This window comes from Mirounga angustirostris, unplaced genomic scaffold (assembly GCF_029215605.1).
Source record: "Mirounga angustirostris isolate CCGP_5_RB_7025 unplaced genomic scaffold, mMirAng1.0.hap1 SCAF_6, whole genome shotgun sequence".
Classification (NCBI taxonomy): domain Eukaryota; kingdom Metazoa; phylum Chordata; class Mammalia; order Carnivora; family Phocidae; genus Mirounga; species Mirounga angustirostris.
The window spans coordinates 59,741,061-59,756,876 of NW_026991714.1; the positions used below are offsets into that span (position 1 = coordinate 59,741,061).

Below are 15,816 nucleotides of genomic sequence, written 5' to 3' on the forward strand. Positions count from 1 at the left end.
AGAAGAGCCTAAGAATTCTGTCTTCAGCTGCTGAGCAATCTGTAAGAGGCTTGGAAACTCCCCAAGACCAGGATTGACAGCCATCCCCATCACCTCTGCTCCTTGAATGCCTGATTCTGATTCTCTTTGAAGATGCCAGGTCCCAAAGGAGGTTGCAGGACGTAGGCTAAGGGTTGAACTCACCAAGACGGGACAAAAGCACTCTGAACAGTGCTTCCTTCATTGCCCACTGAAACAAATTCTGAATTCCATTTTTATGGCACATCACACCAGGATCACATATAATCCTAGAGTATCTTTATTTGTTCTATAATTTAATAGTACACCTATAAAATAATTACATTATACTTATAGCTTTTCTTCATTTATAAACAGACAAAAAAAACAATTAAATACAATTTGAGCCATTATAAGGTAAACTTTGTACATATAAGAACCCCCAGAAGGAGCTTCACACTGCAGCATATCATATTGCTTCTATTGCTACACCCACAATTGGGTTCAAAGAGAGTGCGCTCATGTTTGTATTCTGTGAGTTCATAGCTTAATCCTTCCTCTATCTGTGTGGGTTATGTGTTAATAAAATGACAGGGTTGGCTTTGCAGTCAGCCAGAGACTCCCATCCGCTCCCACCCTACTCTACTCCATTGGCCTCTGTTAGGGTCATGTGAACCTCCTTCCTTCACAGCTTTTCGCTGTGTGTTCTGCACTGAGTCTGACTTGAGGTTTTCTATTCAATGCAAAAATAATTTCTGAACTTGGACACACTCTCCACTCTTTCTTTCCATCCCAAGGTTCCAGCCTTCAAGGATTTCTGTTGAGTTCTGCTCCTGATTCAGGGCTGTATATACCCATTTCTAAAACGAATACCCCTTTTTACAACAGCACATTCTGCTCAGGGCTCATGGAGTTACAGAAGAGACAGACATGAAACCTGCAGTGCAGAAGCAGGAAATGGAGTCAGGGACACACCACGCCTTGATCTCCAGGTGAATGCACCTAGACCCGCCCCCATCACTGTCTAACTTCAGGAAGCCTCAGTCCCCCAAGCAGTTTGTAGAGGGTCCCACAAACCTGGAAATGGGCCTTTCTGAGTGCCCTTGCAGCAGTACTTGAGACTCGGTGCTCAGAAATTACCAATGAAAGGTTTTCAAAGTATGCTGATTCCCACCAACATCTCATTCACATTTATCAGATTCCATAAACATTACTCACAGGGAAGCCTCTGTGGGGCAATTTAGCAAAGGGACTGAAACTAAGTATAATTTTGCAAGAAAATAAATTATGTCAGCTTTGTTCTGCCAAGAGACCGCAACATGAAAACCTTATTGATTCCTTATAAAAATAAAAGGTGAGCTGATGTTTGATCATCCTTTAAAAAAAAAAGTCCATTCTTTGAAAAGGAAGCTTCTGTAGCTTAACTAGATTTCTATTCTATATATTTTATCTTTTACTTTCTCCTACACCACAAAGTGACCTGACTCCTTATATATTTAAATATTTCTCTCTTTTACCAGGAATTTTTTGTTTTGTTTTGTTTAGTGTCATGGTAGTAAAATAGTAGACCTTCTCACACCACATATGCATATTAAACATCACAGGGCTTTTGAGTTCCCTGTTGACGACTTCCTAGTGAGTCCCCTCCCTACACCCATCCATCCCAACCCACTTCCTACCTTGTGCTGCAGTGCTTCAGTACCTTCAGTGAAGTATTATTCATTGTAAAATCACAATGTAAAATCACCTGCCTTCTCCCTGCCCAATCTAAGAATAGGTGCATGACAGTGAACTGCTGATCAGGCATTATTACTGAGTGAACCCCGCTGTGAGCCTTACTCAGAATGGTGCTGCAAAGCCAGAGTCCAAACTCGTGAAACAATACATGGATAGGTCTATAGTGCTTTTGAACAGCTCTTTACAATACAGGTCAATTACAAAACCAGCGTTAATATGGAGACCTTTGTGTGTAATAATATTCTAATTGCAGCGATAATAGCATGCACACCAGAGTTCATCTGAGTCCACGGAGGTGGGCGGGGGAGGGAGGTGGGGGACGTGGGCAAGAAAAGGTGGTGGTGGCTGGGGGTGGGGGAGAGTGTGGCCTGCTGTGAGCAAGGTCCCCAGGGAAGCCCATTTCATGATCCCAGTGGCTCAAGTCGTCTTCTCGGCTATCGGGTTTGTTAGGAGAACCTCCCTGTGCACGGACATTGTCCGGATCCGCATCACAGCAGCGCGAGGGCAGCCCTCCCTTCACCGGGGAACCTCGCAGCCGGAGGGCCCCGGGCCCAGCGGGAGAGGGGTGAGGGCCGCATCCTTCACTTCCTGGGAAAAGGGGAGCTGGAGTGGAGGGTGAGGCCCGGGAAAGACTCGCTTTTCCACACGGTGGAAACATCAATGCCCCATCGGCAGCGCAGCCCCAGAAAGGCCCCCTCTCCGACCGCTGGCTGGGGGGTAGTGGGTTTCCAGCCGCGGCCCGCAGGCCTGAAACGCAGCCTGTTGGGGACGCCCAGGAGGGGCCCGCGGTCGGCCGGGAACACAGCAGCGAAGCTCCCCCTGCGGCGCGCGCGTGAGACAAGGGCGCCGTCGGCCCCGGGAAACGTGCTTGCGACGGAGGGGGCCACCGGGCAGCGCGTGCGTGGGCTCAGAGGACGGGGACGGCGGCGGCGGCGGCGGCGGCGGCGGCGGCGGCGGCGGCGGCGGCGCGCAGAGCGAGTTGCGTCCCGCCGCGGGGGCTTCACTGCTTGTCCGAGTCGCTCAGGTTCACGGACATGCACCGGCACTGCTTCACCTTCTGGATCTTCTTGAGTCGGAAGGGAGGGTCCATCCCAGGGCATTCGAGCTCCACGAGGACGGAGGTGACGCGCTGGGGCTTGCAGAAGGCGCACGACTGGAAGGACTCCTCCTCCTTGCGGACGTGGCGCGGGATGTAGAAGGAGTTGCACTGGCCATAGCAGAAGCGGTTGAGGATGGTGCGGCTGCGGCAGCCCTCCTCGCTCACCGTCTGCCGCAGCGGCTGCGTCTTGCACCAGTCACTCTTGAGGTACTTGCGCTCGGTGACCACCAGGGCCTCCTGGCTGGAGGCCAGCACCTCCTTGATCTGGTGCTGCCATCGCTCCGAGTGGTTGCTGCTGCCGTCCTTGTAGGGCGAGGGGATGGCGCCCGCAGGCCGGTTCTTGCGGGCCTCCGCCACCTTCACCAGCACGGCCACCAGGCACAAGGACAGGGAGAGCTTCCAGAACATCCTGCAACGAGAGAAGAGCGAGAGCATTTGGCTGGGGCGGGTGCTGGGTTTCCTGGTTTCATTAGGAGGAGCTGCAGTCCGGTGGGGCAGCTGGGAAGTGAGAGGGCTTAGAGGCCACCTGCGGACAGCAAGGATGCTCTCCGAAAGGCTTCCCCGAAGGCAAGGCGAGGGACGCAAGGGTAAGTAAAAACGAAGACAGAACACGTACACATGTTGAACCGCTACGGAAGAATCACAAAGCAAAGGTCGCCAAAAATAGCCCAAGCCGGTTTGCCGCAGTGCCACTCATAGTTAACAAGTGTACTGCATTTTCATGTAGGACGTGAGCAGTACTGTCCTATGCACATAACGCGTGTACCTCATTTGATCCTCAAAACAGTTTTAAGTTGGAGGTTATCATACCTACATTACAGTGAAGGAAACTGAGGCCCACAGACGTAATTGGCCCAAGGTTGCACAATAACTGAGAAATGTCCAGGAGCCAGCCATCTCCCTCCGGAGCCACCGAAAATAACCACAAGAGGTGGATCTGATCAGGAATATTAGCAAAAAGTAAAGGAAAGGTGGGCATGGTTCACAAGTTTCTTCCAAATGAGTACTAAACTTAGGAATGGACACAGATCAGGGAAAGTAATATTTACCACCTCTGGTAATTGTTAGGAATAAAAAATTACATTTAACATCTGCACAAAGATATTCAAGTTAATTCAAGTGAGTCATGAATTAGATTCTTGTAGTGGAAACCACGTTCCAGTCGTGGAAGGAATTGCCAAGGTATTGCCAAGGTTGTATTAAAACTGCCTTAGACAATGCAATGGTAACCCACATGAATAGAATATTTCTTCTGTGTTATAGGGCCTCATGACCCAAGTGTGCAGGGAGCTAGAGCTAGAGAGAAACTTACTTTGAATCATGTCCTGTAGGAAGAAAACCAAGTCTGACTGAAAGATGGACTTCTTTGAAGTTTAATTCATAGTTTCCATTGTTATATTTCCATTAATACCCTCGAGGGACAGCAATACCCCTCAGTAGAGATGATTCTTATCTCCTGATGACTGTAGCTCCTTCATTATCCTTGTCATCCTCACCATCATATTCATGTTTATTCATTGCCTCCCTGCGTATTTTACCACCTCTAGAACTGCATGAGACTCTCATTCCTTTAACATGTACACACCAAAATGGCAGGTAGAAATTATATATATATATATATATATATATATATATATATACATATATATATAAACATTATATGGTTCTTTAATGCACACTTAAAATTTAATATTAAATATATTAACTCCCTCAACTATCAATGTCTTATCAATATATTTCTGCTAATAATAATAGTTTACATTTATTGGTGTTCAAAACTCATCCCTCTTACGGTTTCATATGTAAACATATCAAAATTCTATGAAATAGGTAATATTATTTCTCCCATTTTATGGATTAGGAAACTGAGGCATGGAGAGCCTTTACAACTTATCAAGATCATATGGCCAGTATGTGAAATATTTGAATCCTGGCTCCATGCATCCTGGCTGCAGGTGAGTATAGCTATCTTGTTGCTAAAAATATTTGTGTTAAGGGGCACCTGGGTGGCTCAGTTAGTTAAGCACCTGCCCTCCGCTCAGGTCATGATCCCAGGGTCCTGGGATTGAGCCCTACGTTGGGCTCCCTGCTCAATGTGGAGTCTGCTTCTCCCTCACCCTCTGTGCCTGCTTGTGATCTCACTCACTCACTCACTCTCAAACAAATAAATAAAATTTTTTTAAAAATTTGTGTTAAAATATCTAGGCTAAAATATTTCTATATGTCATTATTAGTCTAAGTGTAAACCACAAGAGGCTTTTGGAAACCACATAGCAGAGAATTCCTTCATTTATCAAGTTTTGTTGAGTATTTATTCTGGAACAAACTGTAATAAGCCTTGTGAATTCCAGTACCTCCCTCAGAGACAAAGAGCAAGTTCTTCCAGTGTCAGATGAGCCCTAACAAGATCTGCTCTCCCTGTTCTCATCTCATGGACCTCCTCATCTACACTCTCCTACTTGCTCTGCTCCAGCAACACTGACCACCTTTCTGTTTCCAGAATGTATGTGGCGTTTTTCTGCTCTAGGGCCTTACGTTTGCCTTTCCCCCAGATATCGACATGGCCTTCTACCACAGTCTTCAGGTCTCTGCTCAATTATCGCCACCTTCGTGAGGCCTTCGTGGGTAACTTCATCACAAGCCTGCCATTCACTGTCTCCTTCATCCCTGCTTTGTTTTTGTCCCTGGCACTTAGCATCTTAGAAGATAGTACCGAAGGATCTTATTAAATTTTGCATTGTCTGACTTCCCCAACTGGAATGTAAGGTCCAAGAAAGAAGGACCACCTGTTTATCCTGCACTCCAAACAGTGTCTGGTACATAGTAGGTACTCAATAAATATGTGTTGAAGGAAATACGAATACCCTGCATTTTGGCATGCAGATGACAGTGCTGTAGTTTTGGGAGGCACAATGAATGGTGTAGGTTTGCACAGCCAAGAACATCTGAATCACTGGGATGCTTTTAGATGTAGATTCCTCAGCTCCACCCCTGAATCTGTATCTGAATCAGTAGAGTTGAGGTGGAGCTTGAGATCTGTATTTTAAAGAACTGCTTCCAGTGATTTCCATGGGCCAGTGCCCCAGGGGATAAGGGGGGGACACAAGGAAAAAGCATCAGTTCGTCCTGGACAGGGAACAGGGGAGGCCCAGGAAGTAACAGCTAATGAGTGTCTTAAACTTCAAATAGGATTCTTGCAGGCAGGGACACTGCCAAGAGTGCAGAGTTAGGTAAATGTAATGACAAGAGACAAGGGAAGTACAAATGTTGAGAACAGAGGCAGGGGGCGGGGGGGAGAGGAAAGATTTTCTTTTTTTAGAAAAGCATTTTTGTGCAATACAAGTACTGAAATTTTGAGGCCGAATTTTTAAAGAACTTTCCTCATGCCTCCTTAGTTCCACACATGAATTGTCACATGAAAATGGCCACGCTTCCAGCAGATTCATGGCAAGCACTGAGTATTGGACTCATTCAACTTACACAGCTTATTATATTTGCAGAATGATTTGTGATCTCAATAGTCTCTTAAAAAGAAAGTATGTTGGTTCCATTTTAATAATTTCCAAAATTATTAACATTCTGAATAAACACAACCAAAAGTTTTAAGTCCCAGCCATGGAAAGATTTACAGAGTCAGCCTGGTCCTCAACCCCGAGTTCCAGGAACAGCTTCACATGCATCTTTGATAGGCTCAAAGTTGCATGCTTTCACTCAATAGGTCCTAGCTGTTGTCAGGGAGAACAGAACTAAAACATATTCTGATCATCTTGGGGTAAAAACTCTTAGATTTGCAGTATTAGATGTGATGATTAACAACATGCATTCTTTGAACTCTTTGAAATATTTTTCACAACATCTGGCAATCACCCTTCGAAGTTACGCGTCACACAAGAACCTAAGAAGGAAAGCAAACCTCTCATTTTACAAGACCAGGAAAAGAGGCTGATGATACAGCTAGGGGACTGGGGCCAACCCAGGCTCTTCTCTTTCCTTCCCTCCATCTCGTTTCTTTATTCCTTCACATGTAGCAACAGGAACATTGCCAAGCGTCTGGAATCTCGATGTCAGGACAGGTAAGTAGGCAAGAGGTATTTTGCTTCAGTGACTGTTAGGCTTTTCACTTCAATCAAGGACACTAAAGCAACTGAGTCAGTTTTTGCTCAGGGCACATTCTCCACTAGCCCTTTAGTTTGTGGGGTCCTCAGGGGAGAGAACATGTATGCCTCTTTGTTCAGTTCACTAACTATCACGCACACACACACACCTGAAGTTAGCACTCAGAGTCCTGCTTGGCCTTGAATCACTTTGCTACTCAGAGAAATGGTTTGCATACAATTAACCTCTCAGGAATGTTGCCATAATCGCTGGTCCCACCGCACCAACATCCTTCATTTTACCCTCACACCTTGTGTTTGGCTTGTCTCAGAAGAAACTCGTAAATAAATCCTTTCGGTTTTATTAACCATCCTTGTGGCCTGACAATGTTCTCAGTTTGCAAGGGGTGCCAGGACCGTCAATGCTGATATGCTAAGCAGTCTGGGTCCGTCAACGTGGGTTGTGTACAGAGAGAGACGGCAAAAGCACTTTCTTCTTAAGTAATGCCCTGGGGCCTGGCCTTTCTTGGTATCAGAACAACGGCTGCACAGGCCAGGATAGTATCTAGGCAGCTAAGAAATAACTGGCCCCTTCTATCAGCCTTTTCTAGAAGCCTCAAGGGGTTCTGCAATAGGAGCTTGAGCAGTAATGCTTCCTGATTTCTAGGAAAGCCTGCTGCAGTGCTGAATCCTCCCTGCCAAAAGGTGTAAGTGACCAAAGGCCAAGGGTTCAGCTAAGCTGATTAACTCACTCCCAGAGTGACCTTGTTGAGTTTTAGAGGTCAGGTCAAAGCAGTACAGGGCTGTGCATGCGTGGTGAATGGGATGAGGCTCAAACATTTTCTGTGACCTAAGTAAGAATTCTAGACATCCTTGGCAGGTTGAAGAGAAGCACCCAGGGCTGAATATGGGCAGGCACATCTGGGATAAACTTGCTCCCACGGCCCAAGTGAAAACGGAATCCAAATCAAACAGCAAACTCCAAACAAAACCCCTAACGGTGTTAGAATTCAACGATTATTTTTATGAGTTTTACTACTAGAACCTCAACAGCCAAAGGTACTTCATCCGTGACATAGATTCTTAGTTTGGGAGGCTGTGGCTGAGGTCTCCAACTGAGGTGGGTATTCCTTGGCTCTGGGATCAGCCTCTTAGCCTAAAATCACTTGTCTGCTGAAGCCACTTACTTTCAGCAACTGTAATCTGCCGCACACCATAGCCCATGGGCAGATCCCAACCCGCACGCTGTTTCTGTAAGCAAGCTTATATTGAACACAGCCATGCCTGTTTAGCTACATTTTCTTTATGGCTGCTTTTGTGTTACAAAGACCGAATGAGTAAGGGGGACAGAGACACAGCCCACGAAGTCAAAAATATTTACTATCTGGCCTTTCCCAGAAAAAGTTTGCCAAATCCTATTCCTAACTTTTCCTCTCCCATTCAGTCATTGCTTTCCCTTTCCCTTTGTGCTCTTTCGCTAGAAAGGGAGCTTTGAATTTTAAAATTTCCAACTATGAGACACTTCAAACATAGAGCAAAATAGAACATATAATAAACCCTGTCTGCCCACCACGAAGATTAAAACGATACTAATAGTTCCTATCTTTATTTTGTAATCTATTTCAATTTTGAAAGAAGTAAAATAATATAGGTAAAGCCACAGTTTTGTTCTCTTATCCTTCTACTGTCACTGAGATGACCAGCATCCTGAAGTTGATTATATCATTCCTGCTGGTGCTTTTCCATGTTTACTGGTGTGTTTTGCATATGAGGGCATGTTTGTGTGCACGCATTTGACCGTCACATGTATGTAGTACTACACCCTTGTTGAGCAACTTTTATTTTATTTTATTTATTTTATTTTTTGAGCAACTTTTAAATTCAACAATAGGTGTTTGAGATTTTATACATGTGGATGTCTATTCAACTCCACTGCTGAATCTTAAAGCACAGTTTATACATTCACCCTACTGGGGGACAGCGAAGTTGCTTCTACTTCGTCACTGTTACCAACAGTACTGAACAGTTTTGTGTGTGTTTATTGATACCTATCTGTTATAGGTTTACTAGAGGAGACACTGAGAAGTGGAAATGCTACATCACAGGATATGTACAACTTGAGCTTGGCAAAGTTTTGCTAAGTTACTTTCCAAGTACTTCCCCGCACCCCCAGAGTAATATGTGAGTCCCTGCAGATGCACATACTTGCTAGCCCTTGGTGTTACCAGATTTGTTATGTTTTGCCTATCTGAAAAATTTGAAATGGCATCATATTATTATTATTTTAATTTGCATCTTCTGATTACAAGGGAGTTGATCACCAAGCTCAAATACTGTAGTTGTACCTTGAAAGGGAGTGGTTGCAACTTATTATAAGTAAAGGAGAGAAATTAAAACATTAGGAAAGGAAAAATAAGAAGTACTAACTATCAATCTTCTGAACTGTCATGAGAAGAATAGGAAGTGGCTTGCAATTTCAAAGTAGAATGATCAGGACATCCCACATGACTCAGAAGTTTGAAATCCAAATGGATTCATTTACTTTTCCAAGTGACATTGCCTGAGTGGAACACTGACTATCATTTTGTTCCAGGAGAAGTTTAATTTCATCTGGAAAAATTATATTGTGTTTTTAAAAAAAGGTTTTCAACCAAAGAAGAAATGATACTGTCATTATTTACTTCGACTTCTGGATAGCAAGTGTATCATTTAGGAATTTGTAATCAGAGTTCTTAATCTTTGAAACAATTGTTGGGGTAAACCCAGTCTGGGAAATGTAACGCTGAGGCAAGATGGCAGCAAAGCATTAAGTTAAATGAGAAAATGGATGGGAAAGCTCTTTGAACGCTGTAAGCTTATACACACGTGGTTGCTTTTCTCAAGAGCAGAGCCACTTGGGAATGAGAGTGAGAACATGGTTTCTGGGCCTGGAGCTGCCCATCTCGTGACCCTGTGTGACTCACTCCTAAGCTCCCCTGGATTCCCCTCTGTAAAATGGTGTTAATGGCACTTGCCATCCCCATTCCATGTTGCTGTTATGAGGAGTGTGGCACTGAGATCCAGTCATCATCCAAGTACTCTCTGAGTGAAAAGAACATGAGTTTTATTTGAAAGGAAGGAAGAAATTACGACCAATCCATTAAGGATTTTATAGGCAGTGACATTGTTCTCTGTCACCATTAGGCAGAATCTTTATTATTGTTATTATGATGATGATGATGATGATTTTCAGATGAAGATTTTAGGCTGTGGCTCAAGGGACTAGTCATACTTCAATGATTCTGTGCTTCTCAACCTCTTTCCTCAAGTCTTCCTAGGACAGCCTTGTGTGTTCACAGCGAGCTTCTAAGACAAAAGGCTTCCACTTCTCTGACAGCAGGGTATAGATTTTCTGTCTGTGTACACATAAGAATCAGAGGGGCCTGTCTGAAATGCGTGAGCAAAATCAAAAGCATCCTGCCCATGCACCCCATCAACACTCTCTACTTCAAGCTACTCTGTTTCACTTGTGTGACAGTGGATATCAATGGGACAAGGCATGTAGGAAAGCCTGACAAAACTGTGTACCCCCATTTCACTTCCTCTGGAATTCATGACAAAAGTATTTTTATTCTTTTTCTTTAGTCTTTTGATGTCTTTTACGGATTTTTCTTTCTCTGGCTTCCTCTTAGAGGATTGTGTTCCCCAAGGATTTTTCCATAACCCTGTTTTCTCCTGCCTCACATTCCTACTAAGAATTTCATCCATGCCAAGATTTAAGCCACCAGTTGCTATCTGCTCATGACTCCCAGATGCTATACCCAACTGACTACCAAACATTCCCTGGATGCCCTATAGGTACCCCAAATTTTATATGTTCCAAATCTCATCCTATTTTTTCACTCAGCTCCTCTTCTGAAAGTTACTATCTCCATAAAGAGCATGACATTTATCCATTTCCCCCAGGCTAAAAAGCTGAGAGTCTGGGCAGGCCCTAGTTGATTTACTACCTGAGAGCTAATGTCCTCATTCTTCTTGCTAATAGAAGCACAATGTTGTTCAGGTACTGGGGTCCAGGTCCTTCATGGGCACTTCTACATACCATGGAGTACAGAGTTGATAGGTCCCAGTCAGTGACTAACAAGATGTAAGAAATAGCCTCCTGGGAAAGATTTTTACTCCCTGATAGAAAGGGACATGCCAGAAGAAGTTATTGTTCTGGTCTGGGTTGTGTTTGTGCAAGGATCTGGTGACTGAGGTCACAGCAGCCACCAGGAGGGTACAGCATGGGATGAAAGTCAAACCTTTGCAATATAAAGCACAAAATGGAAAGCCACTGGATTCTTGATTACATTGGTAAACCACTGAATTAACCATCCCTACAACTGCTTATCTCTGGGCTTCAATGTTGTCAGTTAAAAAACTCTTCAGTATGTAAATCGTTTTTATTTGGGTATGGAGAATATCCAAACTTAATCTTCTCACATATTAAATCCGTTAACAAGACCTTATTGTCTTTCTTGCCTCACTTCTAAACCCCACTGTTACTACTTTGGTTTGGGTCTTCATCACCTGAACATTACACCAGTCTCCTCACTGGCCTCCCTGCCTCCACACTCACACTCACATCCACTTTCCAGGCTCCTATCAGAGTGAACATCCTAACATGCAGATCTGTCTCTGTTATCCCTTTCAGTTTTCCCTTTTCAGATTTCCCATCATGAACAAGTTCAAAGTCTTTGGCACAGTGTACAAGCCTTCTGTGATCTTTGTCCCCTCTAGTCTCATGATGTTATCCCCTCACAATACCACGTTATGCTTGAAAGACACAAAACTATGTGTCCTACCACATGCAAGGTTGTTTTCTACCTGCAATCATTTGCACAGTTGTTTCTTTTGCCTGAAATACTGTTCCTTCGACCACTGGTGGGTATTTAAGTTTCACTCAAATTTCACTTCCTTTGTGACAGAATCTGTGCTTCCCGTGTTCTTCATTTCTGCCATTATCATACCTGCCTCATCACAACTAACAGGCCACTGTGCGGCTATGGGCTGCGCATTCTCCCCACCGGAGTGTATGTTGTTGGAAGACGTGATATTTAATCTTTGTTTCCATATGGACTTGTGGTTGGTCTACAGAATAGTTCTAATAAATGCTTATTTGTGCATGCATGAATGAAAGATTGAATGATTACATAGGTTTTAGCTACACTAGTATAGATGAGAATGTTTTTATTTTTAAAAACTATAAAGAAGAACTTGAAACTGGGTTAACTTTTCAGTAGCAATGATGCTTTTTATGTAAGCCTTTCATCATAATGACTGAATACATATCAAGCTATCAAAATCAGAAATCAACATAACTATTCAAAGTGGAATAACTTTTTTTAGAGTCTAATAGACTTGCCTGTGATGCACTAGTAATATTTTTGCAGGTCCTTATCCTCCTTTTATTTCAAACTGTTGTCCACCTCTCTTTGCTCTTTCTGCCACTGACCTGAAGTTCTTGGTCAATCTCTCATCTTCCAGCTGGCATAGGTACAGTCCTGGGGGTGACTGAAAGGCTTTCCAAGGGGTACTGCTCAAGGGTAGTTTTCGATGAAGCAATATTCAAATACTCAACCTCCACTTGTTCCTTCTCTTCAAAGAGACCTGCCCAAGAAGTTGTCCTTACACTGCAGGTGTCTGCAATAGGCCAGGCAAGTCCTCCCTTCCTGCCTCTGTCGGTATCCCTTCCCCCACTTGACAAAAAGAAGGGACAGCTCTCATCCACCCTACTTCTACTGTGCTGCCTTGCCTGGGGTATAAGGAAGGTTCCAGGGCACCAAGTGAAAGAACAATTCTAAATATTGGAACAAAAGTAAATTTTAATAAATTCTTTTTCATGTCAGATTGTTTCCAATAATTTGCTTTTAATCAACACTGAAAGAAGATCTAAATGGTCCGGTGATCTATCACCAAAAATAATTTTTTGATGAGTATTATGTGATTATTGACATGAAAGTAAGTCTGAAAAGTTTTAAGAAATTGAGACATTGCTATTAGAAAACACATTTCTACAAACTGAGGGTTGCTGGAGTGGGGGGGGGAGGGATGGGGTGACTGGGTGATGGACACTGGGGAGGGTATGTGCTCTGGTAAGCGCTGTGAATTGTGCAAGACTGTTGAATCTCAGATCTGTACCTCTTTAGCAAATAATGCAATATATGTTAAGAAAGAAAAAAAAAAAGAAGAAGAAGAAGAATGTAGCAGGAGGGGAAGAATGAAGGGGGGGAAATCGGAGGGGTAGATGAACCATGAGAGACGATGGACTCTGAAAAACAAACTAAGGGTTCTGGAGGGGAGGGGGGTGGGAGGATGGGTTAGCCTGGTGATGGGTATTGAGGAGGGTACGTTCTGCATGGAGCACTGGGTGTTATGCACAAACAATGAATCATGGAACACTACATCTAAAACTAATGATGGAATGTATGGGGATTAACATAACAATAAAAAAATTAAAAAAAAAGAAAACACATTTCTATTACAACCTATTTTTGTGAACAGATTTACTTAGTGTGTATTATATACAAAATATAATCATACACATATACACACATATATTACATGGTAGAAATTTTCTGCTGAGTCTTGTTTCCTCCTGGCAATAACTAGCATTTATTCATGAAAATATAAACAATGGTAAATCTCCATGTGTGGGGCAGCTTTTCAAGAGAGGTAAATAATTAAAATTTACCTTTTTGTGTTTAATAATTACTTACTAAATTTGCGACTTATTAATGCTATTTTGATCAAATACTATTCTGATCTCTAATGAGTATGATTACTCATCAGCAAGAAACATTAAATATTTAAAGCTTATAGCAACAGAATTAAAATTTGCATATAGACTTTTGGTCACAGGAAAGAGTGACGAGGTTAAAAAAAAAGGCTTTCAGGGGCACCTGTGTGGCTCAATCGGTTAAGCGTCCAACTCTTTTTAATGTCTCCATAGGAATCTAAATACCATATCAGCTAAACACCATAGCTATATTTTATGCCCACTATTATACATTTAAAAAAAATACATGTAGAAACACTTCCTGAAAGGAAATGGTACATTATATTTTTCCTTGATTTCATATTTCTCTCTAGTTCTCCCCCATAGAATTTATCCTATTATGACAGGTTTTGGATTTGAAAGGCTTTTTTCTTTTTAAAGATTTTATTTATTGTTTATTTATTTATTTATTTATTTTAGGGACAGAGAGAGAGAGCGTGAGAGCATGCATGCGTGAGTGTTAGTGTGTGTGGGGGGTGGGAGTAATGAGGGAGGGGAAGAGGGGGAGGGGGAAGGAGAGGGGAAGAATCTCAAGCAGACTCCAGGCTGAGCTGGGAGCCCAAGGTGGGGCTCAGTCTCACAACCCTGAGATCAGGACCTGAGCTGAAACCAAGAGTCCGGCACTCAACTGACTGAGCCACCCAGGAGCCTCTTCTCCTCTTGATCTTAACTTGACAGGTTTTGGGTTTGAAAGTCTTTTTTTCTTTTTAAAGATTTTATTTATTTATTTATTCTAGAGAGAGAGAGAGAGCGCCTGCGAGTGCACATGTGGGCGGAGGGGCAGAGGGGGAGGGATAAGGAGAGGGAGAGAATCTCAAAAAATTTAAATCGACGAGAACTTCAAAACTTTAATTAAGAGTATAAGAAGGGATGGGGTGCCTGGGTGGCACGGCCTGTAAGTGCCTGACTCCATTCATGCCTGACTTCAACATGGTAAAGCTCAAGTACCTAAAATGTTTCCTTCTCTTCTATTCCCATTGCCCTTTAGTTACATCTGGCATTGTTTCTTTCATGGATTACTCCCAAGAGCTGACTAGTCTCCTACTGGGAAACCCGGTATCTGCTTCAGGCAACAGGAAACCGGGGACCAGGCTAGCTTTCCCATGATAGAGAACAGGAGAGCTAGCTGGAGGAGACAGGGCAGTCTCCACACACAGGAAAGCTGTCTGGTACAAGATGGGCCTCACAGGGTTGATCTGAAGGGATGTCATTATGTGGGCATAATAAGATCAGTCAGGGGTAGAGCGAGAGGAGAAGTGGGCTGTGGGTGGAACTCTGGGGGCATAAGCTCTTCCAGGAACTGAGGAAAAGGAAACCTACAAAGGAGGCCGAAGGAGGGCAGAGATATTTGGGCTCTAAGAAGTCAGATGAGGGAAGACTGACACGTGTTCCCTGGATTGATGGTCCACCAGTCTTGGGCGGAGGAGTTTTAGAGACATATTGGGGTGAGAGCAAGATTGCAGAGGGGAGAAAGTGAAGATAATATGTAATGGATTCTGATTTTCATACTTTAAAATGTTGGTAAGCTGTAATTATCTAACCTTCCAAATATTTAACAATTTTCTGAGTGAAGTCAAAAGGCCAACTGGAAAGGACAGGAGGTACTTTCTGAACCACATCAGTAACCCAAGCAATATCACCCTGAAAAGCTGAGCAAAATGAAGCAAGGGCCAACCTGATACCTGGGTTTGAAGTTCCTGATACTCTTTCTGAGATTTACCTTGATTTTCAAATAATTAATCTTCTCCCCCAAACACCTAAGCTACTAGTCCTCTTCAATGGAAAACTCCATCAGAGTAGAGATCAAGTCTGTTTTAATCACTATCATATCCCTGGAACTTAGCCCAGGTCCCAGCATATAGAAAATGACCAATAAATATTTATTGAATAAATGAACAAATATCTAATATTTTAGAGAAATTACAGATGTCATAATTGCTAGTATTCAAATAGCCAGAATACAACTGATATTTGAGAAAAAGGAAAAACCTGAGAGATTAAGAATCAATCCTTGCCTTTTATTTGGGAAATGAAGTAACTATAAGTGTACCATTCATGCAGCAAATATTTACTGAATGCACATGTGCTCA

The 15,816-nt window shown here is 43.2% G+C and overlaps 1 protein-coding gene across 4 annotated transcripts in view; it reads right to left on the reverse strand.

Annotated features, from left to right (window-relative positions):
- Positions 1-275: 275 nt before the first annotated feature.
- The window catches only part of GREM2 (gremlin 2, DAN family BMP antagonist), a 107,321-nt gene continuing 91,780 nt past the window's right edge, over positions 276-15,816 (reverse strand). For all 4 annotated transcript variants that reach the window (XM_064594392.1, XM_045877554.3, XM_045877555.3 and 1 more), the window contains one exon: positions 276-3,242. In XM_064594392.1, the coding sequence (XP_064450462.1) occupies positions 2,735-3,241 (507 nt within the window). In that variant the 5' untranslated portion in view covers position 3,242 and the 3' untranslated portion in view covers positions 276-2,734. The remainder of the gene's footprint in view (positions 3,243-15,816) is intronic.